We start from the raw sequence: 27,793 nt of genomic DNA, 5'->3' as shown, positions 1-27,793 counted from the left end.
ACAGGTCACTGAAAAGCTAAGATTATTTCTATTATTTACAGTTTCCTTGTCTTTTCTCTAGACTTAACGATTTCACATGTTTATCCATTTAAAAAAATATATAGCATTGACGTCACAATCCTCAAATAATCTTTTTATTTGGGGGTTATAAAGTGCCAGCCCACGGACAAGTAATCCTGAGCGTTTGTGGGGATAATCCGACTAACCTCTGACGTCATATGTGTCTCAAAAAACGCTTGGATTAATCAGATTAGTAATCGGACAAGTAAACAAACGCACCCCGAGAGTGGAAGCCCTGACCTGATCAGTAATTTTTCGAAAAGGTAAATTGCTTTCAAATGTATCATACAAATAGCCTAGAGAGAAAACCTGAGTGACCATATAGTCAAGACAGTTCTGAAATTCATCTCGTCATCTGTATCATGTAAATTTTGGAATTATAATTGGTATATATTCCTTAATGTGTGTTTAGAGAGATGTTGGAAAATTAACCCAAATTCTGTAGTAGGCTAGGATCCGCTTTTGTCATTTCCGAGATACAAATGTCAAAGTCATATAAGCTGTAGCTCTTCCAGAAGTAGATCCACTTCTAGAGGGGGCAACTGAGTCAGCTGCTGTGGGTGCCACAGCTGGGGGTATACATACTTTCATCAAATATTTCACTGGTTTTGCTTTTTTCTTATTTTTTGAGTTGGAAGATGCTGTAATTAGCCTAATTTTCCTCTGGGCATCATCAACTCAAGGAGCAGCTCTGTCTAAGGGCAGCAATCATCTAAGCTGATGTAATAGCTTTAAAGGAAGCAAGTAAATTTGCTAAAGAAAATCTTTGTGACCAAAGAAACAGATTCAAAAAGTACCTTGGATGTACTCTCCAGTTTTGATCATCAAGGGCAGGGGCATAGCTAGGGTATTTTATTTGGGGGCAAGAGGGGATACTACTGAGGTAGGTGCTATTCGAGCAGTAATGAAGAAAAGTAACTATTTAACAAACATGCCACTTGGTGAATTTAAACACATTATTCAATACTTTATAAACCATAAACACAAATTACCTTAAAATTACCTTAAATTGCATTTGCCAGCAAGATAAGGTGGTAGATCCTCCTGTAGGTTCTTGCTGGTGGTGAGTGATATAATTATATTGGCTTAGCTTCCCAGTCCAGCCTCCACTCAGCCCTCTCCCAGTTCCTGTTGACTCTGGCTTTGAAGGAGTGGGGAGTCTGGATGGTAGACTCCAATAGACTATTCCAGAGGGGGACCACCTGAATAGAAAAGAAGCCACATTGTTCCCTTCTCCAACATCCAGGCAGGTGAAGCTTCAGACTGTGACCTTTTGTGTTGTTAGCCAGGGAGGGGGTGAAGATCTGGTTCAGGTGACCAGAAATGAAAATTTTGTGTGTCATGATCACATCTCCTCTCTTTAATGCATGAGGGTTGGAAGTCTCATAGACCTTAGGCAATCCTGGTAAGGGGCATTATTTAAGCCCCAGACCACTTTGATTGCTCTCCTTTGGACACTTTCAAGGGCTCTTGTGTCCATTTTATTTTGGGGAGGAAATGCCAAACTCAAGAGAGGGGACAGACAAGGGATTTATAAAGTTTTGTAACCACACATGACTTTCTGGTTACAAAAGAGCACTTAATGAGTCCAAGAGCTCAATTAGCCTTTGCAACCTGAGCCTGAGTGTGGCTGTGGTTGTGGAATATTAAATCCTTGTCCACAATGATGCCTTAGTCTTTCTCCTCAGCAACTGCTTCCAGCCAAAAACACCCTATATGGTAGGGATGGTGGGGGTTGTTGTGCCCTAAGTGCAGTACCTTGCATTTAGTTGCATTGAATTGTAGGGCCCAAGTTGATGACCAGGAGGATAGCCTGTTAAGGTCCAGCTGAATGCAGGCTCTTTCTTCTTCAGTTTCAGCAGGCCTGATGAGCTTACAGTCATCAGCATATAATGTTAAAAGGTTGCATAGATAGGTTGTACAGTTGTTAATATATGTGCTGAACAATGTTGGCCCAAGGATTGTTCCCTGCGGGATGCCACTTATGACTGGGGAACTGGAGGAGAAAACTGGATTGCCATTATCAGTTTAGATCATGACATGTTGAGATCTTCTAGTTAGGAATGCTCCAATCAATCACATCTTCATGCACCTGGTAAGCTTTGAGCTTCAGCATCAGGTATGAGTTTTCAACTTTGTCAAAGGCTTTGGCTTGGTTGAGTAAGATAATGTTGACCAGTATATATTTCATTCAGAACATTAAACAATCATACATAGCCTATAAGATCAGGTGCTTTTCTTTTATTAAAATTGTCAGTAAGAGCTGCTACAGATGAAACTATTATAACATAAACAGGCTTTTGGGTAAAAGAAGGTAAATATCATATATGCTCAACTTTTTTCAGCTCTATTCACCACTAATACTGCAGTATATATCCCCTCTCCACTTCTCCCACCCCTCTGCCCAGCACAGGATGTTCAATCTCATAATTCAACCAAGCTATACAGTAATGGCCATCTTGCTATTCATTTGCTTATAATTTTGCATATATTTCAAAGACTTAATTTGTTGCACTAAACTTTTAATATGTATGATTTATTGAAATATTATTTATGAGTTTTTATTTAATTGATTTAAAAGTAAAAAGGATTAGAAGTAAATAGCATTGATATCAGCAGGCCAAAACAAAAATAATTGGTACCACAATAGTGCTGTCTAAGAAAAGACAGGGTAAGTCAAATTATTTCCATAGATTATTTAACATTATATTGTGACATATTTCCCACATCTAAATAATGACCATATTTCAAATTCAAAAGTGTTCAAAAAATAAATTTCAGAACTATTAACTTATCTTTTGGGCATGTTTGACAGAGAATATCCAGAAAATATGAACAACTCTTGGCATTATTAAGACAGAAACTTTAAATAAATTAAAAATTGCCAGGGATGCCAATTGGAAGGGAAAATTTACTCCAAGTGTATGAAAATTACCTTTCCCTTTGTATCTTCGTTTAAAAAAATTAGATATTACACAAAATTTTTTCTTGGGTAAATTGGGTAATGAGGGTATACATTTCTGGAGGGTGGTTATCCTGAATATTGTTTTTATGTCTATAATTCCCTTTGCAAGCAAAACTTGGCCTCCTAGGGCTGCATGTTAAAACTAATAACAACAGAAAAGGAGAATGGGTTAATACAGCTTATGTGTGTACACGAAATTTCTAAAGTGTTAGAGAAATATACATATTTTGCTTAAATTCACTTTATTCTATTCTCAGCAGACATTTTGTACAGCATGCTGATGCAGAGAAATGTTTAGAGACAAGTAGAGCTGGTGTTCTGTATAATGTGACTAATTTCTGTCATAATCTTAGCATATATATGTCAATTCTTTTTTGGAGCTAATTAAAAGAAATATATTTAGAAAAGTGGAGATAGCAAAAAATCAGCATGGTATTATACATGGGCATTTCAACATTTATGGGTTAGTATGTGAGTCTGCAATGTAAGAGAATAGAACATTATCATAACTTCTTAGGCATTTGAATAACAAATAAGAGAATTGGAGTTTCAATTAAATACTGGAATCAAAAATTAGAACAATTAAATGATTCCTGGAGCAGATCCCCTCTACGAAATTCCATGACCAAACTACAACCAATTTTAACTATCTAGTTATATTACAGAATATCATTATAAAAAGCACTAAGTCTTATTTTCTTTTTCAGTGGTCTCTCTTTCATTCAGGAAATTATATTCACTGTAAATCTGCCCTCTTATTCCTCAATGATACTATTTCTGTACTGTTTGCAGATGCACAAGGTGTATTCATTTTCACTTTTGAAAGTTTTACAACAAGGGAATCTAATCTTGAACTGACAGATTTAGGAAGTAAAAGCAGCCAAAATATCAGGGAAAAAATTGATCAGAGCAAATGTGGTAAAACAGGAAGTATTGGACAATTTTCAGTTTTGCTATTAACTAGGCTCACATTTTTACTTGACGATATGATTTTTAAGGCAGTATATGTGAAAAAATATCAATGTTAAACATATTGTTAAGTTTAATGGACCCCTATTTTTCTTGTTTTCCTTATGTTGAAAACAATCATGGATTAATCCAAAAAAAATCTGCTCAAAGTAAATAGCAAATTTAACAAAACAAGTAACAGTTTTAAATCCACTTAATAAATCACAACACCACTGATAATGGGAAAGTCTCACAAGATATTGTACCATACTACACTACTACTAATAACGACTCACTACAGTACCAACCTGCCTGAGGCCAACACAGCTTTGCATGCTCCTCCTCCATTCCAATCTATTCAAAGCCTCCCTCATTACACCCTCCTAGGAAGTTCATATTTCCTTGAGATATTTCTTTACAACATCCTTCCACCTAAACAATGACAACCTGGTTTTCTTTACCCCTAGACAGTTGGCTGAAACAGACAATTTTCAGCAATGTGTCATCCTTCATCTGCAGAGCATGCCCTAGCCATATCAACCATTCCATCATTATGGCCCTAGAAAGCTGGATTGAACCACACTTTCTCTACAGCCTGCTGTTTGAAATATGGTCAGTCAGTTGGGTACCTGGAACAATTCATAGACAATTCCTGTGGAAAACATCTAGTTAATCTTCATCTACTTTCCACAGTACCCATGCTTCAGAGCCGTGTTTGACCACTGTCATCACTGTACCTTCCAATATTCTAATCTTGGTTTATAGACTTGTCTTCCTATTCTTCCAAACTTTTTTAACTGTGAAAAAAAGACCTTGAGCCTTGGCTAGAAAGATTTAAAAAAGAAGTTTCGTTTTGCAAAAAACTGCACAGACTTGTAAGAAGGGAATAATATAAAACGTTGTAAGCTACAAGGAGACATGTCTTTTTTTTTATCAGGGAACCAAATTTTTAATGGCAGTAACATTATACAAATGAACAGAGAGGTTGATATGTTTGAACAAACATATGTCTTTAATGGATATCAGCCCATGGTCAGATTGAGGATAATTAGAGTTCTGACATAAACCCCTAAAAAGGCATGTAAAATGCTTTTAAGGTTGAAAAACCTGTAGATTTTGCCAAGTAACATTGACTCTATGTTCATGTCACAGTTCATGAGTGGATCATCACTGTTTACATATAAATAGGTCAGTTTGGCTTCATTGTTGGTTGCCACTAGATGTATTGCCAACTGAGCATGTTTGAGGGCTAAAAGGGTATGTGGCTTATCGTATTCTATCACCTTAACGATGCTTCTTGACTACTAAGGTCCCTGCATTGGCCCTGCAGTGCATCGTTGCAGTATGATTTGATCTCTGGGTCCTGCATTACCAAGCTAAGGTCAAACCCACTGCACCACCACAGGATGTGGGTGGCTTAGGCAATCTAAGCTCTGCAATTTAAACTCACTCAGTAGCAGCCACCCTCCAGATGTATGACTGGCCTGCGCCAGCCATATCCAGGACAGTCTAAAGTTGAGGCCACTGCACAAGAGCAATTTTGGATGACTGTGCCATGTGTTAGAGGGTGACCAAGTAGCAGTTTGCACATGATGCCAAAACTGAGTGTTCACACCTAATAGACTCTTCTTCTTCTTTTGTTTCAGCAAATGAGGGCTTTCCAATCAAGACTATTGAGCCCTTTTCCTTTTGATTCACTCTGTGAGATGAACAGAGCTACTTGATTTGGTTGCTTCTTATTTATTTTGAATCTGCTCAGATTTCTTTCAGTAAATCTTTTGATTCTAGGAGTTGAAATATAAGAAGATAAACACTGATTTCTGAGCTGTGTGTGCAGGTATAGTCAGATAGACTCTTAGCTGATAGTGAGATTTTGGCGTCTTTGAAGCATTTTAACAGTTTACACTGCAGGATATACTGTGCAGATGTCAGCCTATTATATTCAAATAGGCAATGGTCAATTGTTTCATTTTTTAAATTACAATACCGGCAAAGAGGGAACTGAGCCACTTGTTTTAGGGAACTGATATGAAAACGCCTGAAAATTTAGCCCATTTGAGCCAGCAAGAATTCTATGATAAATTTTAGAAAGGTGCTTATTGGGGTAGGGTGATAAAATTAAATTATTCTTATTTAACAATACCTCTGATAATTTCCAGTGGTGTATATCTAATGGGGATTGGTGTCCCACTTGGCTGGTCAATATTTAAAGCATTTTTTACAATTTCATCCACCTGATGGTTACCAGTTATATGGTAAGTTCTTATGCCTCTTGAAGCAAGAATATCAATAATGCTAAGATAATGAAATGTATCTATATCCATCTCATACTGAGAAGCTGAAGACAGCACCTCTAGGCTTGACAAAAAGTCAGATTAAAACTATAATGTATTTTAAATTAGCAATCAAAGGCTGATTGTTTATGAGTTACTCTAATGCCAATATTATGGCATTTAACTATGCAGACATTGTAGACACATTATCATACATTCTCTCACCAGTTGCAATATTAAGGGATGGGAGAAAAGCTCCACTTGCCACATTATCATTTATTTTGGACCCATCAACAAAAACTTGGAAATAGTTTTTATATTTAATTGTATTAAGTTCAGCAAAATTGTTCTGGATGAGAGCAATGGGGGTAAGTTCTATAGTCCACTTAAAGAAGTTAGTATTTATTATGGGTATTGACCAACTCCACGGGGGGGGGGGGGGAGTAGGTGCAATAGACTTTACTGGCACTGGGAATTTCTTCTGGGTATAGTCATATTAATTTGCAATGCCTGTACACATGGATGGATTTCTTAACCAGTTATGCAGAGTATAAGAGCTATTGGTTTCGATTTATGTCACATAATTTATCAAAAGAAATCTTCTTTCATTTATTGTTGATAATCCACTCTCAGTAAGCAGAAAATTAGTACATGTTGGTTTCCTAAGACCAAATATGAGATGGATTATATCATTTTGTGTTGTTTCAATTTTTGCATCAGGGTCTTTGCACTAGCACCATAAACAATGAGCCCATAATCAATATGGGGCCTTATATGTGATTTATAAAATTGGAGTAATGTTTTCTCATTACAACCCCAATGTGTGGATAGCAGTCTTTTTATTATTCTTATTTTTCTATAGCATTTTTTTTTTCATTTTGTTTGTGATGCAAAGGTGGAAATTAAGTTTTTGGTCAAGTATGAGACCTAGGTAATTAATTTGATTGTCCTGTGGAATATTTATTCCATTTAGAGTTAGTCTTGCATTAACATTATTTTGCTTATGGTGAAATTGGATGATTTTTGACTTGGTGGGTGCAATGGGTAAATCAGAATTTTGAGAAAACTTTTCAAATTGGAAAAGTGACTTTTGTAACTTTGAATGTGCAATCTCAAATGTGTTGCCAGTTGCCCATAATACCAGATCATCAGCATATTGTAAATTGGTATGTGGGTGGTTTTTGTCCCAGAGAAACAGGGAGAAGAGGAGGCAGATCAGGACTGCACCCTATGGAAGACCTATGGTTAATGTAGTTTTGGATGAGTAGGCTGAACTTGCACAAACAATGAAACTTCGATTTTATATGAAAGATTTTATAAAGGACACTAGCTTGGGGGGTAATCAAGGACTTTCAAGTTTAGCCAAGAGCATCTGGTGGTTAGTCCTTCAAAGTCTAGGAATACAGCAACTAGGACATTGTTTTTAGATAGGGATTCATTTATTGTATTTGTTAATAATATAAAAGCATCTGTTGAGGAATGGTGTTTCCTGAAACCAGTTTGAAGTGTCATATTATTCTTCTCAACAAACCATAGCAGTCAATGGTAAATCATTTTCTCCATTATTTTTCCAGGCACATGAGTAATCATTATAGGCCTGTAAGATTCAGGTTCATATTTGTGTTTATTTTTCTTTAGTATTGATAGGAGGGATGAACATCTCCAAATATTAGAGAATGTGGATGTAACCCATGCATGGTTATAGGAATTTAGGAGTTCCTGTTTATAAGAGGGGGTGAGATTCTTTATCCATGTAGGGTGTATGTTATTGTAGGTACTAGTAGCCTTAGCCCTAATATCTTGTATTGTATTATTCAGTTCATGAGTTGAAAATGGACAGGTTATATACTCTGATTATGGGCAAGGCTTGTATATCAGATTTATCAAGATTGGGATGATGATGCTGTTATTATTTGATGTTAGCTTTTTTTAGAAAAGAGTTGCAAATAATTTTGCATTTTTGTTACCATTATCATAATGGGTATTATTGGATAGTAGCTCATACTGGAGTGGGTTGGGGGATTTTTTTTCCCACAGATGTGTCTTATGAGTTCATGTATAATTGGCGAACATGTTTCTCTGGAAAGACTATTTACAAAATTATTCCAGTAACTGTATTTAGTGTTTGTCATAGTCCTCTTAAGATTAACCTCTGCTTGTAATTTACTTATATATGTAGCAGGAGATGGTTTTTATAGGTATGTTCTCTTAGCTGGCTTTTTTGTTCTCCAGTTAATTTGGCACTCTTTTGTCCACTATGCTTTAGGGGTGTGTTTGAGGAATGTTTTTCTGGATGTTGTCTTGGGGATAGCATGATCTGCTATATTTGTTAGTATATGATTCCTGGGTGAGACTAATAGTTTCATGATTAAGCTCGTTTTTGAAGATAGTCCAATTTGCTTTAGTGTTAGTATATTTGGGGGTATGTAGCAGAATTTTAGCTGGTTCATCCAATGAGGGAACTATGGCAAAGTGGTATGTGCAAAAGTAATCAATTTTCTTTATATAAATTTTATTCAAAATATTTATTGACACAATTTGTAGGTCTATCGTGGAAAATTTGCCTCTTTTGGAGTTAAAATATTTGTTTAGATTTGGGGAGGTAGCAACTGTTAATTCCATATTATTTGATACCAAACTTTCAATAAACTTACCACCTTTTTTGCTAGCTTATCCCCCCACAGAAGGGTGTGGGCATTAAAATCTCCATTAAAAAATCCATGGCATTTATAGTTTGGCCATTAGGGTTATAAAAGCTTATTATGTAAGTTTTGGTATTATTCAGCCAAACATTGATTCAAATTGCATCAACATCCTTTAAAAATTCTGGAAAGTTAATGCTGAAAAATTTGTTGTTGTTATTTATTATTAAAGCTACACCTCCTTTTTTCTCTAAATACCTACCTTTTCTCAGGATAGTATATCCTGGAGACTTTGTTTTTTGGTCTAATTGGTTTCCCGAAGGCAAGTAATATCAATGGAATTTTTATTCATAAAATATATTAGTTCATTTAACTTATTATCTGAAAGTGATCTTGTATTCCACTGAAGTATTGAGATGTGCTGCTTTGTTGCTTTAGTTTTCATATGACTGTGTGTCAACGTTTAACTTTGCCAAGGGTAAAGCAAGATCCTTTTTTGCTTGGATAAACATGTTATTGGGTAGGTACATATTTGCCAATTCATTTTTGATTTTTGCTTTCTGTGGCTGTTGTAGGTTCATAGACTGAACTACATGATAGTTTAATATAAAGAGGCATTTATTAGGTGTTATATTGTTTGGACTTTCATCCAGCTTATCGTTAATTAGGGGATTAATTCCTGGTAATGCTTCTGATTCATTTCTGTTTGGGAGGGGTGGCCAGACTAACCTTCTATCATTGGATGTGGAGGCTAGTTTGCTAAGCATGGCAAAATAAAAGTAGGAGAAAAATGAATAAACTTTTGTGGTTTTGCGAGTTCAGGGTGCTAAAATAGGTTTGAAAATAAATGTTAGGAAGACTAAATCAAAGATGAAAGATGAAAAGGTTACATTGGGTAATGAAAAGACTGATCAGGTGGACAGCTTCCCTTACCTTGATGGTGTTATTAGTGAAGATGGCGAGAGCAGTGAAAATGTCAAAACTAGAATAGCTGAGGCTCAAGGTGTTTTTCACATTTGAAAAAAGTTTGGAAGAATTGGAAGATAAGTCTGCAAACCAAGTTTAGAATATTGGAAGCTACAGTGATGACAGTGGTCAAATGTGGCTCTGAAGCATGGGTGCTCTGAAAAGTGGATGAAGATTTGCTTTATGTTTTTTAGAGAAATTGCCTGCGGTTTGTTCAAGGTACCCGGCTTATTGACCATGTTTCAAACAGTAGGCTATACAAAAAGCGTGGTTCAATCTCTCTTTCTAGGGCTATAATGAGAGAAAGCTTAAGATGGCCAGGACACGTTCTTTAGATGAAGGGTGACATACTGCCAAAGATTCTCCTTTTTGGCAAACCGTCTAGGACTAAACGAAAAGCAGATCGTCCGCAATTGGGGTCGGAGGATGTAATAAAGAAAGACTTAAAGGAAATGGCAACTTCCTGAGAGGGTGTAAAGAGGAAGACTTTGAATAGATTGGGCTGGAGGAGGAGTGTGAGTAGCTGTGCTGGCCTCAGGCGGCTTGGTGCTGCAGTGGGTTTTTAGTAGCAGTAGTAGTAGTAGGTCTACCTATAAACTTCTAATGCGTGAGTAATTATTAACCCTGTATGAAGGGTAATCCTGAGATAAAAACAATAGAATTAAAAAAAAATTGTGGTAGAATTGAATTGCCATTAAAAATTTTTCCTAAATATAATCTTCTTACCATAAAAATTGCAGCCCCTTTTCTCTTCCCCTCTTAGTGAGATAAAATTAAGCCACAGATTATATTCAAATTATGGGAATAGTTGGTGAAAACGGAAGAAACCCCAAAACTTGATTCATAAAAAATTGTATATTACAGCCGAAAGTATAAATTTGGTTATTATTTCCAGATTCTTTTCATGTAAAGTTGTATATTATTTTCAAACTGGTATTTATTTCTGACTCTGCTACCTGATATCTTTGTTTGAAGATTGATCAAACAATAATGTTTGAAGATTGATTTCCAGGGTAATGACCTGTAAGTAACTCTACCCAACAGGGACTAAAACTCTAAAAGAGAGCAATTACAAAACAAAAAGAGCTGTTTTAGGTTTTGATATTGTTTTTTTTTTTACCAGGTGATGTACCTCTTCTCACGAGCTGTATGTATCTCTTCTCATCTGCAAGAAGAGATGTTTTTATTCTCACGCTGCTGCTTTTTAAAGTTTGTTCAAACTGAAAGCTCATTGAGTTTCAATGTCATTATGTGAAAATTTACTTTTAAGTCGTTGTTATCCTTCGTCCTTTTGGACAAGTTTTTACTTACTCCACTTCTCTTCAAATGAAAGTGAATATTTGTCCAAATCTCGCACAAATAGCCAAATTCTCCTGAAACTGTTTATTCGTCAGTTGAAAGAATCTTAAAAGGGCTGGTAGCTATCAAGGTGTACATACAGTTAAGGCGGGTAATGGGAAAGCTTGAACATGGAAGATTAGTAGCCTAAAACAGCCACACTACAATGTAGCAGCAATTCTCTGTTTATTTTGGGGATTAGATTAGGCAAAACTAACATTACAGCTTTATAATGCATGTGACCGCCAGGCTGCCAATCAACATTTTTCTCCCAGAAAATCCAATGATGCTTTTTTTAGTTGTAGTATAGTGATCATTGAGTATCAAGCATGCAGTTCGGTATGCAATATTTTATAAGACCAATATTATTAGAGTGTAAAACTCCATCCATAAAGTAACAGCAGTAAGCTATATACAGTATACTTTAGACTTTGGATACTATACTCCACTAGCAGTATTAGAGTAAATATGATAGAGTACTTTTGATAGAATGGTACATATAAAATTATGGAGTATATTTATGGCTAGTTCATGGCTTGTCACTGAATTAGATTACGTTGTTAATTGTGACTCGGAAAACTATTGATGTTTCTAACTGCGAGTTACATTTGTTACTTGTCTGTAAGTTTTACTTATAAAAATACTTTTGGCTCAAAGCAAAGCTGTCAAAATACAAGCTCTGCTGCTAAAATGTCGGTAGCTTTTGGAATTCTACTACTGGCAGCTTTGGAACTTTTTTTCATACCTGCCAATAGCCTATTGAAAAGGGCATAAGGCATCAATGTTTTACTCTTTCCCAGAGGCACTTCATGTAAAAGGGATTGTCATTTAAACTTTGGATGGGGCTTATTCAGTTAGAAATTCCAGATCCCTTCTAAGAGTAAATAGTTATTTGAGGGCAACTAGCCCCCTCCCATGCCCTTTTCCCTCAAATGCATCCAATTAAAATTTTGAAATAGCCATTTTTTTCAAAATAGTCCAAAGATCAGTTAACAAAACTCTGGGGTCAACACATTTCCCCCAGAGCCTGGGGGCAAGTGTTTTAAGTTATGGCCTTGGAGTATATAAGGTTCTTATGGAAGGGGTGGTCATATAAACTTTGGAAGGCGGTTGTTTGATTGGAAATTGAAAGTTCAAGTTCTATTTTTGAGTCAAAAGTGGTTGGAGGGTAATTAGTCCCCCATGCCCTCATTCCCTTATACATCCAATCAAAATTTTTAGGCAACCATTTTGCTCAGAATACCCCAAAGATCATATAACAATACCTCAAGAGTCAACACAACTTTCCAGAGTTTGGGGGCAAGGGTTGTAAGTTATGCTGTGGGTGTATATAAGATTTTTGTGGGAACAGTGGTTTTATAAACTTGGGAGGAGGCTCAAATGATTGGAAATTGAAAGTTGTAGTTCCTTTTTAATAATCAAAAGTGAAAGAGTGCAACCCCCCCCCCTCACGCCCTCTTTTCACCAAATGCGTCGAATAAAAATTTTGAGATAGGCATTTTTGTTTAAAATAGTCTAAAGATCATATAACACTGCCTTCAGGGTTGACACAACCATCAGGGCCCAGGGGGAAGGGTTCTAATTTATGCCCTGGAGGAAGCTTGTAATGTTCTTATGGAAGGAATGGCTGTGTAAACTTTGGAAGAGGCTCATTTGATTGGAAATCATAAGTTCCAGTTTCCTTTTTAGGAGTAAAAATTGATGAGAGGGCAACTAGCCCCTTCACACCCTGTTTTCCCGAAATGTATCTGACCAAAATTTTGAGATAGTGGATTTGTTCAATATAATACAAAGATAATATAACAATTCTGCTAGGGTTGGCACTACTTCCCAGAGCCTGTAGGCAAGGGTTATAAGCTATGCTTCAGGGGCATATAAGGTTTCTATGAAAGGGTTGGTTGTATGAACTACACAGTCCCTGAACCCAGGGGTAAGGATCATAAGTTATGGCTGAGGGCATATAAGGTTTTACGGAAGGGGTGGTCATATAAGCTTTGAAGAACGCTCCTTTGATTAGAAATTGAAAGTTATACTTTGCTTTCAAGGGTCAAAAGTGATCAGAGGGCAACCAGCCCCCCTCCTTCCATGCCCTATTTTCCCTAAATGCATCCAATTAAAATTTTGAGATAGTCATTTTATTCAAAATAGTCCAAATATCATATAACAGTGCCTCAGGGGTTGACCAAACCCCCCAAAGCAAGGGTTGTAAATTATGCCTTTATATATGTTTTTTTATGGAAGGGGTGGTCAAATAAACTTCGGAGGAGGCTCATTTGACTTGAAATCAAACTAGCTACAAACATTCTAACAGAAACCTTCCCTTACTGTAAAATTCGAAAGCCTACTGTATCATTGGCACTTTACTGAATTCAATAAAAAAACGTTTTTTTTTTAAACTGTAAGTAAGGAGCGACATTAAAACTTGAAACGAAAAGAAATTATTCCGTGTGTGAAAGGGGTTCTCCCCTCCGCAATGCCTCGCTCTTTACGCTAAAGTTAGACTCTTTGTCACAACTCTTCTTTTTAGAACAATAAATTTAGCGTAAAGAGCGAGGTGTTGTGGAGGGGAGAAACCTTTTCCCATACGGAATAATTTTATTCTTGTTTTTTTTTTATTTAATTTCTGAACGTTTTTGAATTGATGGATGTTTTGATTTTGGCTCACCGCACATGAATAATTAAAACGAAATTTGCATATAATTTTCTTTTTGCTAAATGGCTTTCTTATAGTTTTATTAGACGATTTTTATAAAAAAAAAGGTGGGGGAGGAGGCCTAGTTGCCTTCCAATTTTGTTTACTTAAAAATGCAACTAGATTTTTTTTATTTTTTGTATGAACGTTTTTGTTCGTAATAAACAAACGTACCTTACGAATTAACCTGCACAGGGAACTTCTATATTTGTGTATTTTATTATGTATATGAGGGGGTTCGCCCCCTCGTGAATACCTCGCTCTTTACACTAAAGCGTGAATTTTATCCCAAATCTTTAAGAATAACCCCTGAATCGCAAAGGCCATAGAATAAATAGTTGAAATTACTAAAAATACTCTAGCGTAAAGAGCAAGGTATTATGGAGAAGACGAACACCTTTATGTCCATAACATTTTATGTTCGTTTTAAGTTTTAATGGTACTCATTACTTCCAGGTGAAAAAAATGTATTTATTTTCTCGCTGTTTTTTTTTTAATAATGCTAGAAAATTCTGTGCCCCCTTCATGGAAATTCTCTTTCCTCATGATAAATTCCTCCATGGAAAGATTCTCCCACGTAACTCCATCCCTCCGACCCACCCCCACCCCCATTCCAACGCGAAGAAGTTCCCCTAAAAACGTCGGAACACTTCATAATAACAACTAGACCTACGTTGCCCGGGCAACGTGAAGTGTTGCAGATACCTTTGTCCAGCTTTTCCGACTAAAGTGTTGCGAGAGCAACACTTTGGTTTTGTTTCTTCGCTATCGATCAGTAATCACATGATCAAAGGCTATTCCTCAGCGTTGAAAAAACAACAACAAAATAGTATCAAAAGAAGGGACTAAATTGACTTTGCAGCCAGTTGAACTTTATCCTTTTATATCGTAGACATCGTGACGGATGAAAACTCGGAACAATATCTTATATAATCTAGTTGGTATTATAAAGCTATCCCTAACTTTTCAGGATCAAAACACCATAGATGACTTTCTATTAATTATTACGAAACTATCTCATTGTCTTACATTCTCGTTTGTGCTTGTTTCTTCATTATCGGTTAAATGATGAAGTTGTCAACCTATCGAAGTTTTTAAAACGGTATGTTCAAACAAGAACACAATCAGTTATCACATGACCAAAGGCTATTCCTCAGCGTTGAAAAAACAACACCTGCAAAATAATATCGAAAGAAGGGACTAAATTGACTTTGCAGCCAGTTGAACTTTGTCCTTTTCAATCGTAGACATTGTGACGGATAAAAACTTGGAACAATATCTTATATAATCTAGTTGGTATTATAAAACCATCCGTAACTTTTCAGGATTAAAATACCATAAATGTTACTAACTATTACGAAACTACCTCATTTTTTTACGTTATCGTTTGTACCCGCTGCGTAAACATTTAATTCTGTCAGATTTAAGGAGGTCGAACACAATGTGCACCAATTTGCATAAATTTATCGCTCAAAATGAACCGATTCTTACTTATAAGTCCCTATCCTGTGATGGGCATCAAGTTCACCGGAAACAAATAAATGGGTACACCAACTAGCATAGTTGCAAACCCCTCATCGCTGAAGTTGACTGTAGCCTAACAGCAGATTATTACTTACAAGTCTTCTATATGTCTTACCACTGGAACCAAATTGGTTTTACCATGAAATACACTGGAAACAAATAATAGATACACCAGCTAGCAAAAGTTGGTAACCCCTCATTGCCGAAGGTCATTATTACCTAACAGCCGACTGTTTCTTACAAGTCCTCTCACAATTTGTATCGGCCTAAATTTCGTTTCAGTGTGTACCTTACTACTGAAGTTGTCAACCCCTTGAAACTCTCAAACTGGTATAAATCATGAAGGAATTTTTGTACCAAAAAATGGATGACATACACTTTGATCAGCTCATCAAGAGCTATCGATTGCCGTCGAAAAAAAATTCTATCTGTCTTAGTTCAAAAGTTGATTTTTTTTTGCCGCAGGCCAACTTTCTAACGTCACCACTGAGAAAGGAGCAAAGGATAAGCTCCAATTTCTTTAGCAATGAGAGAACTTTTAAAGTTTATTAGGCACATCTGATACCATTTCTCTACCGCAATCCCAAGTCCGAAAAATCGAATGATAAACTCAGCTGAAATCACGAACAGAAATGGGTAGAAACAATAGATGGCAGCACTTTCAAACCCATGGAAAAATGCCACATTTTTGTTTCTGTAAATTTTTCTATTTATCACTCAAAGAAGATACATTTGGTGTGGGGCCGGGTAACTGCCGCATATATTCAACACGTATAGATTTTAGTCCATCCTCAATTTGAAAGTGGTGCCTGCCTGCTTGCCTGCTAGAACGGAGCTTTCTACTCGAAAGCAGAAACATGGTTTGATGAAACGAAAGCTTGGCTGCATAACTTCAGATACTCCTCTCTGATATAGGCTTTATAACTCCACTTCACTTCGCACACCATAGGCTCTGGCTCGTGGACAAGCAAAAACCATCTTTTTTGGCCCCAGGCAAGAATCCTGCAGAGCTTTCCAAAATGTAATGTCGTAATCATCAATCGGGCCTGAGGTCCACACTTTCCGTAAAGACTGCACAGGTTAGACCCTTACCAGTTTCCAGGAATAAGCTGAGATCGACTGCAGAGGGAAAAAAAAAAACGGGACAAAACCGAAGGGTTGCTCTCACAACACAATTACCATATCTAAACAATGGTCAAAATTTGAACTTGCAGCCCCTCCCCCGGGGACTGTGGGGGATTAAGTCGTCCCCAAATACATGGTTTTAAGGTTTCCGAATAAGCTGAACAGAATGGCTATCTCAAAATTTTGATCTGCTGACTTGGTGTGAAAAATGTGCGTGGGATGGGGCTTAGGTGCGCTCCAATTTTTTGGTCGCTTAAAAAGGGCACTAGAAATTTTAAATTTTTGTTAGAATGAGGATTCTAGGACCACTGGGTCGATACGGTCACTCCTGGAAAAAAACAACAAAACAAACAAATAAACACGCATCCGTGATCCGTCTTCTGGCAAAAAATGTAAAATTCCACATTTTTGTAGATAGGAGCTTGAAACTTCCACAGTAGGGTTCTCTGATACGCTGAATCTGATGTTGTGATTTTCGTTAAGATTCTATGACTTTTAGGGGGATTTTTCCTCCTATTTTCTAAAATATGGCAAATTTTCTCAGGCTCGTAACTGTTGACGGGCAAGATTAAACTTGATGAAACTTATATATTTAAAATCAGCATTAAAATTAGGCTCTTTTGATGATGTAACTATTGGTATCAAAATTCCATTTTTTAGGTTTTTGGTTACTATTGAGCCGGGTCACTCCTTACTACAGTTCGTTATCACGAATTGTTTGAAACTGTATGTGTCTTGACCAGTCTTGGCAAGAACTAATAAAATTGAACTGAATATGTGATATATAATTATGTTAATTGCTGAAAGCTCATCAATTCAACACGTTATTTTTCCGTTTTTGCTTTCAGTGTTCCAAGTACAAAAGAAAATATTTGTAAATAATTCGTTTTCACTTAAATACAAATGATGCAGTAGGCTTTAGACTTTTAACAGTTAGGGAAGGGGACAGTAGCCAAACTCTTGTTTGTAGTAATTTTTGCTCGTTTTAAGCTTTATTTGCGTATTCAATTTAAGTTTTACTTATTTTAATGAGTATCTATACATATTCATTTATATTAGTACCTGTTATAGTGTTTGCTATGATTGTATATTTAATTTATGTTTGTTTGTAGTATGAAGTATCATAGGAATTTGTTTCTGCTTATCTTGAGTTTAATATGGGCTTTACTTTTCTGTGAAAAATTTCTTTTTCAGAAAGTTTTTTTTAATTAATACAAAAAATTTGTCATGTTCAATAATAATTATTATTAACTACTTATGTAGTAATATTCATGGCTAAACATTTTGCTATTGCATAGCTGCATTCCAGCTATTACGAGACAGGGGTGCCTAAATTTCTGGAAGTGCATGTTGAGGCCCAAATTCGTCAACTTTTCATGGGAGCCTTCATTCCTCATATGGATGTATTTATACAGAATGTTCAGTATAAATGTTGAGGGCCTGACACTTATGATTTTTTTTCTGCATGCTTACCTGCACAAAGTGCCAGGGGGTGGTGTGACCCCCTATGAACAAGATTAGTCCAGTGATATCCCTCTGTCTCATGAATATTTTAAATAGTATTATAGGTAAAACCGTTCCTGGTCTTTCATCCCCCACCCTCCTTCTCATGAATTTTTTTGAGGGGTTGTGCTGTTTAAGAGCTACTCCTGTCATAATTAGGATAATGCTGTGAATAACAATACATACACATGAAAATTTAAAAATATATTCTGCAAATCATTGTAAAGAGAAGTAACTGCCATGTACAAACAGAAATTTCTTCTTTTTTTGACGAACAGAACCTATCCTATAAAGGAACATATTGCCAGTTAATCCTCCTGCTGTTTACACATAAGTTTCAATGTATTATAGATATTGATCATACTCTATGAAGTATGAGCAAAAATTAGCACGAAGAGTGAGGTGATAAGAAGGCAGCTGATCCCTCAAATGCAGGATAATTTTCTCTTATTCGATTTTTAGCGTTGCTTTTTATCTTCAAAGATATTTTTTTCCTAATATTAGAAGATTGAACTTGCTTCGAAACTCTTCAATATAAACCAAGAAGTGAGAAGAAAGTTCTCCAAAAATTGTTTAGTTCTACTGGAAACTCCCAGCCATAATATAAACAGAGTATCAGATGCTCCATTCCAATATAAAAGTGATCAGTTCCAGATGACAGCCACAATAGATACCAAGAACAGATACAAATCCTCAAATCCTATGAGCAAAACTTTCGAATGTCTCTAATGCTAAGGAATCCAGTATATCTATAGGCCTACTAAATACAGCAATAATCAGAAATATTGAAAATAAACTGAGAGCAAATTCCAGTAAATTGTTTTGCATATTCCCATGAATTGGGATTTCAAATGTATTTTAAATGGAGGATGATGGACTTTTTGTGTCGAGTTAAGACTATATATATCATTGAACCTTTCTTTTTGTTCTAGATTTTTTGGAAACTGTCAGCTGAAAAAACTGAAATTGTCAGGATCTCTTTGATAGTAGACACCAAGTGATGGTTAGTAGATTTTATTTTTGTTTGTAATTTCTCCTTGTTTGACCTTTGAAAGCTGAGATTTAATTTTTTATTCTCTTATAAAGTTGAAACCAGGCTAAATATTAAAGTAAATAAGGGGCAAGTTTATTTATTGTATGCCAATGTTCTAATCTTCAACATCAGAATGTTCAAATTATTGTGTTTTTATAACTGACCTCTGTGCTTCATCTTCTCAAGCTTAAATATACGAAGATGGTTAAGTCTAAATATTAGGGAAGAATGGAATATATTTCAACTTTTTTTGTGAAATTGCGCTAACAGAGACTGCAACTCTTAATATTCAAAACAACCTTTTTTTTTTCTAAATGGAGCAAATGGATAGTATTATGTATTACTATTTTTTTTAATTGTGTTTTGGAAGCAACACTTTACACTTGTCATGTTTTTTTTTATGCTGCTGATTTCAGTTTTTATTTTTTTCATAACAGAGTTTTAAGGGTTTTACGCCTGCAGTTTTCATGGACAGTGTGCACCACTGGCCATGTTGATAGAATACATTGCATTTTAGAAAACTGTAGGTAATTCTTGCTTGTGGCCAAAAAGGATGGTTTTGATTGTCTTTGAACTGATGCCTACAGTTTGTGAGCTGTGGTGGAATTTTATGGTCCATCTCAAAAAAGGAATTCCTGAAGCTGTTTAGCCAATGTTTCATTTCTTCAAGCTATTTTTATGCTTTCAAGCAGGGATTGGTTTTGAAATGAAGTCAGCTTGAAATCTAACAGCGCTTAAAATCTGCTTTTGTTTCCTATTGCAGTCATCAAAATATTTTCGGTGAACATGAATAGTAAATTTACAGATAAAGAGCAGTATTTTTTCTGTAGGTCAAACTATTGTCATTTACTTTTAGTGGTCATTTCTGTTTGTGATTTTGGTTGAGTATGCTATTCATTTTTCTGCTTCAAAGGCTAAGGAATTGTGTCATATGTCCCTCCCAAACTTGTGTAGTTCTTTCATTGCTAACGAAACAGAACATTGAACAGAACATTGAATTGTAATAGTAACATGTTATCTTGAAAACAGTTTGTGGGAATTTCAGAAAAAATCCTGAAACCTGTCGAAAATGGAGTTGGATCAAAAGATCAAAATAGGAAGTACAACATTGGAATCACTATTTTTGGAAATCTAATGTAAGTAGACTGATCGACCTACATTAGATCAGTAGGTAGATCTAATGTAATATCAGCTCACAATGAGCTGATATTACTCAGTCGCCCACTCAGGCTGCTGAATTTCTAATAATTTTCGTTTTGAATTTATGTATTTTTCAGATTATCCATTTTTACCTGAAAGCAAACTTCCTCTTGCCAAAAGAAAAAAACATGACAACATTCATTGACTATTTTTATTTTATGTGTGACTCAGAAAATGCATTTGCTATCCACAGAATTGTATCAAGTGGATCAATTATGGAAAAGCAACTTGTATTCTGTTTCTAGAATGGTTAAATTATATTTGAAAAATAGCTTCTTCAATTTAGATCACAGAAGCGTAAGTTTTTCACATAATTCTGGAAATATTGTTACTTAAGCTACTTAAAGAAATTAACATTTAGAAACTAAGATACATTTTCTTTCTGTAACCTTTTTCGATTAATTTTTTTTGCCTTTGTACGGTCGAAAACAGTTTCGTTACCCTTATGGTAATTAAAGTTCTATAATTTATTATTATAAATGATTATGTAGAATTAATTAATTAGATACAATTCATTTAAATAATCAATTATTATTTATAGAGTGGTGCTTCCCCTAAATGGGCAAAGTCAAAACGACCAACTGGAAGTAATAGCTGGTTTCGTCGTCTTGTCTATAAGTATCCAGGACCTTTTGTCGGGATTGGAGCGGTATTGACTCTGAGCTTTTTTTATAGTGGTTTTATTTACCAAATTGTCACAGCAAAGGATCCAAGGGACTATATTCAACAAGAGAGAGCCATTGGTAAGCAACATAAGTAATATCGATGGACTCGGTGAAGAAGGCAGCTGCCCGTCTGCGTAACTATCCAACCTTGCTGACTCTTTGTGCTGATAGTGCTGCAGTTTATGCTCGTTGTGTTGCTCAGCAACATGAAAATGTGAAGAAAAATCTATGTAAAGACGAATTCGTAGCTTTTAAGAAATGTTTAAATGAAGCAGCAAAAAAGATTGGCACTAAGATTTAAAGTGACTCGATAAAGTAGTAATATTGTTGTTATAGTTTCCCTTAATAAAATTGTAGTGGTTTACTGGTGTGTACTTATTGGGGATTTTTAATGAAAGGGTGAAGCAAGAAAGAAGATTGTGAACTATTGATTTTTGTAAGCTGGTGAATCTTCTTTTTTTCTGGAGAAAAGAAGATGTCAAAAATAGTGGAGAACTTACTTAAGCAGGATAAGTTACTCATCCATTTATTTTATGGGTTTTTAGTGCGCATACTCCTCATATTATGGAGCTGTATCCATGACATTTATATTGAACCAAAGTATACGGATATTGACTATGTTATTTACACAGGTGCAGCCAAGTACATTACAATGGGAGAGTCACCATACAATCAGGAGACTTACCGATATACCCCTTTGCTTGCACAAATCCTAACAGCGAACGTGTATATAAATAATGCATGTGGAAAAATTATATTTGTTATATTTGATATAGGAATTTCCTGGCTTATTTATAAATCCGTGAGGTACCCAGAATATCGGCTGATCAGTGCATTGATGTGGCTCTACAATCCTATGGTTATGGCTATATCTACCAGAGGAAGCTCTGAATCTGTTATCGTTTTTTTAGTGCTGTGTAGTGTGTACTTCTTGAAGCGAGAGTTGTATTTGTTAGCTGGCTTTTTCCATGGGCTGGCTATCCACTTTAAAATTTATCCTCTCACTTATTCTCCTCTAATATATTTTGCGCTGGGAAATAATATTTTAACAGCAAATAGAAAGCAATCAAAGTTTTTACTGATGACAATTATTACTTTTCTTTCATTCACTGCTTCCTATTATAATTTTTATGGCTGGGAGTTTTTAGAGGAAACTTATTTTTATCACGTATATCGGCAAGATCCGAAACACAATTTTTCAGTTTTTTGGTATATTTTCTATCATTTTGAAAATATTTCAGTCCTGGGATACGTACCATTCATTACCCAGAGCTTTTGCATGATATTTTTTACGTACAGATATTCAACCATGGTAAGTTTGGAATTTGGCATGTTTGTCATTGTTTATTCTTTTGTCACTTTGAATAAGGTTGTTACTGCGCAGTATTTCCTTTGGTACTTTAGTTTTGTACCATTGATTTGGTATGATATTGAAATTCCTGTTCAGTCATGGATTGTTATGTTCAGTTTTTGGGCTCTAGGAATAACGTCATTTCTTTTTCCTGCCTATTTACTAGAATTTCAACATTTAAATGTTCATTTTTTTGTATTTTTAGGATGTCTTTCTTTTTTCGTATGTAATTGCTACATTCTTAACGTAATGGTGAAATCATATATCCCCCGTGATAGAAGCAGTTTGAAAATTAAATAAGCATCAATCTATTCTCCCAAAGCTTTGACTATATTAAAAGATTATCACACTCGAGGGACCCCTCAGGGACGTGAGGTCTGTTTAATGATTTAATTAATAAACGTGGTTTTAGCTTTAAATCTCTCGACTTTATTCAATTTACAATGAGAATTTTTTTGAAAAGACTTTTGTATTTGTCTTTCGAATGATTCCTCGAAAAGACTTTCTGTCATTGCATAGGTACAGGTACAAGAGGCTATCAAAGGTGTGCTGGATTTTACGTTTCGTGTCTGTCTTGCATGATCTATTTGCCTGAGATTCTCCACTTCACTAGTCCAATTTGTATGAATTGGCCAAAAAAGTAATGCTGACGATCAAACTCCATTACTCTTTACGAACTTTTAGCCCACTGCTAGTTCTATCTTCAAATGACGAAAACATTCGACGAAGGATCTTTCTTTTTTTTACCTGCATGAACATTACATGGTCAATTGAATATTTTCTGCGGGGGAAGGGGGGGGGGGGTAAACGCTGGCCACCGTTTTTAGGTTTAAAAAATATATTGAATAAACCTTACAAAAGCATCTTTTTCATATTTAGGCGAAGAAACTGTAGAAGTAAATATGTGTTTTACAAAAATAGAGTATTAAATGTAGGTTTTACCTCGTATCTCTATCAGGGATGGATTCATGGGGGGCTAAAGGGGGCAAGTACCCCAGGCGGCAGACCCGGGCCGGTAAAACAAGCTAGAGTAAATTATAAAGACAAATTTCCCGTAACAAGACCTTATTCAATGTTTGAAATTATCTAAATTACAATGTCCAAGTGTTTTGTCAATCATCTTTTCACGTTTTTAGTAGCCTCTGGCCGTTCCCTCCTGTTTAACTTTAAGGGCTCGTTTGTGCATTGAGATTATATAGCGATGTAATGGGCACGGATGAAGCTTCAACGTTCGTCTATTACCCAGCTAGGTTGGTATACTTGTTATGCCCTCCCTGTTAGTAATTTCAAGATTTTCCAGGGGCATTAGTTCACGAAAATAAAGGGAGACAACAATTTTACTGTTTTTTAATGAAGGCAAACAAAACAAAAATCTGTATCCGAAATCCGTGGGATAAATTCCAGCATATGTCTCTAATGACACAATGACACTTTTATTCGTTCAATCAGTTGCAGTAAAAGTCAGACTTCTGTAATTACTCCATGTTAAAACAATTCTGAAATAAAAGTGGTAAGCTTTAAGCTACAGAAACTAATAATAATTGTTCCCCAAGAAACTTAGCATAATCATAACGTTGCCCACGTTTTTCTCTTTTCTTTTTTAGTTTATATTTAACGCTTAAGTGACTCAGTACAAGTGAACGAGGCAAATAAAAAAGTCTTTCTCAAACAGTTCGTGGTAACGAACTGTAGTAAGGAGCGATCCGGCTCAATAGTAACCAAAACTCTAAAAAATTGAATTTTGATATCAATAGCTACATCAAAAGAATCGCATTTTAATGCTGATTTTAAATATATAATTTTCATCAAGTTTAGTCTTAGCCATCAAAAGTTACGAGCCTGAGAAAATTTGCCTTATTTAGGAAAATAGGGGGAAACACCCCCTAAATGTCGTAGGATCTTAACGAAAATTACACCATCAGATTCAGCGTATCAGAGAATCCTACTGTAGAAGTTTAAAGCTCCTATCTACAAAAATGTGGAATTTTGCATTTTTTGCCAGAAGACAAAATCACGGGTGCGTGTTTATTTGTTTTTTTGTTTTTTTTTCCCAGGGGTCATCGTATCGACCAAGTGGTCCTAGAATGTCGCAAGAGGGCTCATTCTAACGGAAATGAAAAGTTCTAGTTCCCTTTTTAAGTGACCAAAAAAATTGGAGGGCATCTAGGCCCCCTCCCACGCTCATTTTTTTCCCAAAGTCAACGGATCAAAATTTTGAGATAGCCATTTTGTTTAGCATAGTCGAAAATTATAATAACTATGTTTTTGGGGATGACTTACTCCCCCACAGTCCCTGGGGGAGGGGTTGCAAGTTACAAACTTCAACCAGTGTTTACATATAATAATGGTTATTGGGAAGTGTACAGACGTTTTCAGGGGGATTTTTTTTGGTTTTGGGGGTAGGGTTGAGGGAGGGGGCTATGTGGGAGGATCTTTCCTTGGAGAAATATGCCATGGGGGAAAAAATTCAATGAAAAGGGCGCAGGACGAATCTGGTCACGTTAGAAAAAAACATCAAATTAAGAGCTTAATATACAATGCTGGGTGTTCGGAGCCTCTCTATTATGGAGTATAATTTGAAAATAACACAACTATACGAGCGATAAAACATATATACCACAACCATAACTCAACTAACGAAAGAACTGCTAAGAGATAACACAACTATAAAGCGAAAACAGGTGAAAACTAACGGGATAATAAACGAACTAAGAGGTGGAAGGGGCCCAGAGAAAAAATATAATCCTTTTTCAATTTTGAGCCTAACTTCCGCAAAGGAGTAATAATGTCAGAAGCCCCGAAATACCGAATTATTTTCTTTTCAAACAGTTCGTGGTAAGGAACTGTAGTAAGGGGCGACCCGGCTCAATAGTAAACGAAACTCTAAAAAACAGAATTTTGATGCTAAAAGATACATCAAAAGAATCGAATTTTTACGCTGATTCTAAATATATAAGTTTCAATTAATTTAGTCTTTGTCATCAAAAGTTACGATCCTGAGAAAATTTGCCCTATTTTGGAAATAAGGGGGAAACATCCCCTAAAAGTCATAGAATCTTAACGAAAATCACACTATCGCATTCGGTATATCAGAGAGCTCTATAGCAAAAATTTCAAGCTCCTATCTAAAAAATGTGGAATTTTGTATTTTTTGCCAGAAGACAAATCACGGTTGCGTGTTTATTTGTTTGTTTGTTTTTTTTTGTGTTTTTTTCCCAGGGGTCATCTTATCGACCAAGTGGTCCTAGAATGTCGCGAGAGGGCTCATTCTAACGGAAATGAAAAGTTATAGTGCCCTTTTTAAGTGACCAAAAAATTTGGAGGGCAAATAGGCCCCCTCCCATGCTAATTTTTTACAAAAGTCAACAGATTAAAATTTTAAGATAGCCATTTTGTTCAGCATAGTCGAAAACCATAATAACTATGTCTTTGGGAATGACTTACTCCCCCACAATCCCTGAGGGAGGGGCTGCAAGCTACAAACTTTGACCAGTGTTTACATATAGTAATGGTTATTGGGAAGTGTACAGACGTTTTCATGGGGATTTTTTGGTTTGGGGGGGTGGGGTTGATGGGAGAGGGCTTTGTGGGAGGATCTTTCCTTTAAGGAATATGTCATGGGGGAAGAAAAATTCAATGAAAAGGGCGCAGGATTTTCTAGCATTACTATAAAAAAACAATGAAAAAATAAACATGAAAACGTTTTTTTCAAATGAAAGTAAGGAATAGCATTGGAATTTAAAACGAACAGAGATTATTACGCATATGAGGGGCTCTAAAAATACTTTAGCATAAAGAGCGAGGTATTTAGGAGGAGATAAATGCCTCGCTCTTTATGCTAAAATATTTTTAGTGATTTCAACTATTTATTCTACGGCCTTTTTGATTCAGGGGTCATTCTTAAAGAATTGGGACAAAACTTACGATTTAGTGTAAAGAGCGAGGTATTAACGAGGGTACAAACCCCCTCGTACACATAACAAAAATATAAGAATATAAAAGTTTGTTACGTAAGTTAATTCTTAAGTTACGTATATTTTTTACTAATAAAAACGTTCGTTGAATATTAAAAGTTCTAGTAGCCTTTTTAAGTAACCGAAAAATTCGAGGGCAGCTAGGCCTCCTTCCCCACCCCTTATTTCTCAAAATCGTCTGATCAAAACTAAGAGAAAGCCATTTAGCCAAAAAAAAATTAATATACTAATTTCATTTCAATAATTTATGTGCGGAGAGCCCAAATCAAACATGCATTAATTCAAAAACGTTCAGAAATTAAATAAAAAAAACTAGTTTTTTTAACTAAAAGTAAGGAGCGACATTAAAACTTAAAACGAACAGAAATTACTCCGTATATGAAATGGGTTGTCCCCTCCGCAGTCCCACGCTCTTTACGCTAAAGTTTTTAATTGTTTTAAAAAGTAGAATTGTGGCAAAGAGTCAAACTTTAGCGTAAAGAGCGAGGGACTGCGGAGGGGACAACCCATTTCATATACGGACTAATTTCTGTTCGTTTTAAGTTTTAATGTCGCTCCTTACTTTTAGTTAAAAAAAACTAGTTTTTTTTATTTAATAACGTTTAAAAGCCCGCCGTAATTGGCACTGTGACTGCTCTTAATTGACGGATAATGATTGCCTTGCATGTAAAGGAAAGACAATAGGCAGAAGGTTAATAAGGAAAAAAGAGACAATAATAATGCTAAGAAGAGGCGGGTATGACTATGGACCGTTCAAAACATATTATGCATTGAGTTAGGACAAGGTGGGATCTGTTCTATGTATTTTTTGTATCAGCTTCTTAATATATAGATGGTCTTATGACTTGTTGCACCATTCGTGGGGAGGCTCAACATAACTACTAAATTTTTGTATTGAAATTAAGATCAAAGTTTTAAGGCAAATTGGTGAATTTGTAAAGTTCTCAACATAAAATGCAGCCCTAGTAGAAATAGCCTATATATAAAAAATTTCGAACTTCTCATAAGAAAGCATGCTTTCAATATATTCACGTACGGACTTGAACATTATAAGAGAACGGATTATTAAAATCGTATTATTATGAAAAATAGAAGGTTCGAATAAGATAATTCTCGGAATTAGGGAGGCAGTACCCTTCTCCTGCTCTGAAATGACAGGCCTACGCGTGACGTCAAAACCAGTGACCAATTCATGTACAACTTAACGAGATGGGGAAAGTAAAAGCCTAATTGAGCAAGTTTTGGACGATTACACATTTCAACACCCCTATGATGCCCTAGTTTCCTAGTGGTGCTGGAGAAAAGAAAAAAAAAAGGTACATCAGGGTTTTAAGCACTTTTTGAAATTCCAAAAATATGGTTTAATACTTTACTGTTTGGGTAAACATAAATAGTATTCATCATTATTCCTTTATAAGCTTTGAATTTGAGTGACAATTTTTTTTTAACTGAGAAGCTGTGGTTTAATTTTTTTTAAGTTTTCAATTAATAAGGAGACTAGGGGGAGCTTTCAAGAGGGATATTTTACGCATAC

General features: G+C 35.7%; 1 protein-coding gene across 8 annotated transcripts; it reads left to right on the top strand.

Moving 5' to 3' along the window:
- The first annotated feature begins 284 nt into the window (after nucleotides 1-284).
- LOC136025040 (GPI mannosyltransferase 1-like) lies at nucleotides 285-22,704 on the top strand. Of its 8 annotated transcripts, none has more exons than XM_065700706.1 (3): nucleotides 285-323; nucleotides 18,969-19,039; nucleotides 20,811-22,704. In XM_065700706.1, exon 3 carries the CDS (start codon nucleotides 21,410-21,412, stop codon nucleotides 22,583-22,585), a length of 1,176 nt encoding a protein of 391 aa, XP_065556778.1. In that variant the 5' UTR covers nucleotides 285-323; nucleotides 18,969-19,039; nucleotides 20,811-21,409; the 3' UTR covers nucleotides 22,586-22,704. The 8 variants fall into 8 exon arrangements, with proteins under 8 accessions (XP_065556778.1, XP_065556774.1, XP_065556776.1 ...); XM_065700702.1 differs by having other exon boundaries at nucleotides 321-424; XM_065700704.1 differs by having other exon boundaries at nucleotides 322-446.
- The last annotated feature ends 5,089 nt before the right edge of the window (nucleotides 22,705-27,793 follow it).

The sequence above is a fragment of the Artemia franciscana genome, chromosome 3 (assembly GCF_032884065.1).
Source record: "Artemia franciscana chromosome 3, ASM3288406v1, whole genome shotgun sequence".
Classification (NCBI taxonomy): domain Eukaryota; kingdom Metazoa; phylum Arthropoda; class Branchiopoda; order Anostraca; family Artemiidae; genus Artemia; species Artemia franciscana.
This window is presented reverse-complemented; position numbering and strand designations above follow the sequence as displayed.

Coding starts and splice junctions, on each gene's coding strand:
- LOC136025040 (XM_065700706.1), top strand. CDS start 21,410: ATGTCAAAAATAGTGGAGAACTTACTTAAGCAGGATAAGTTACTCATC.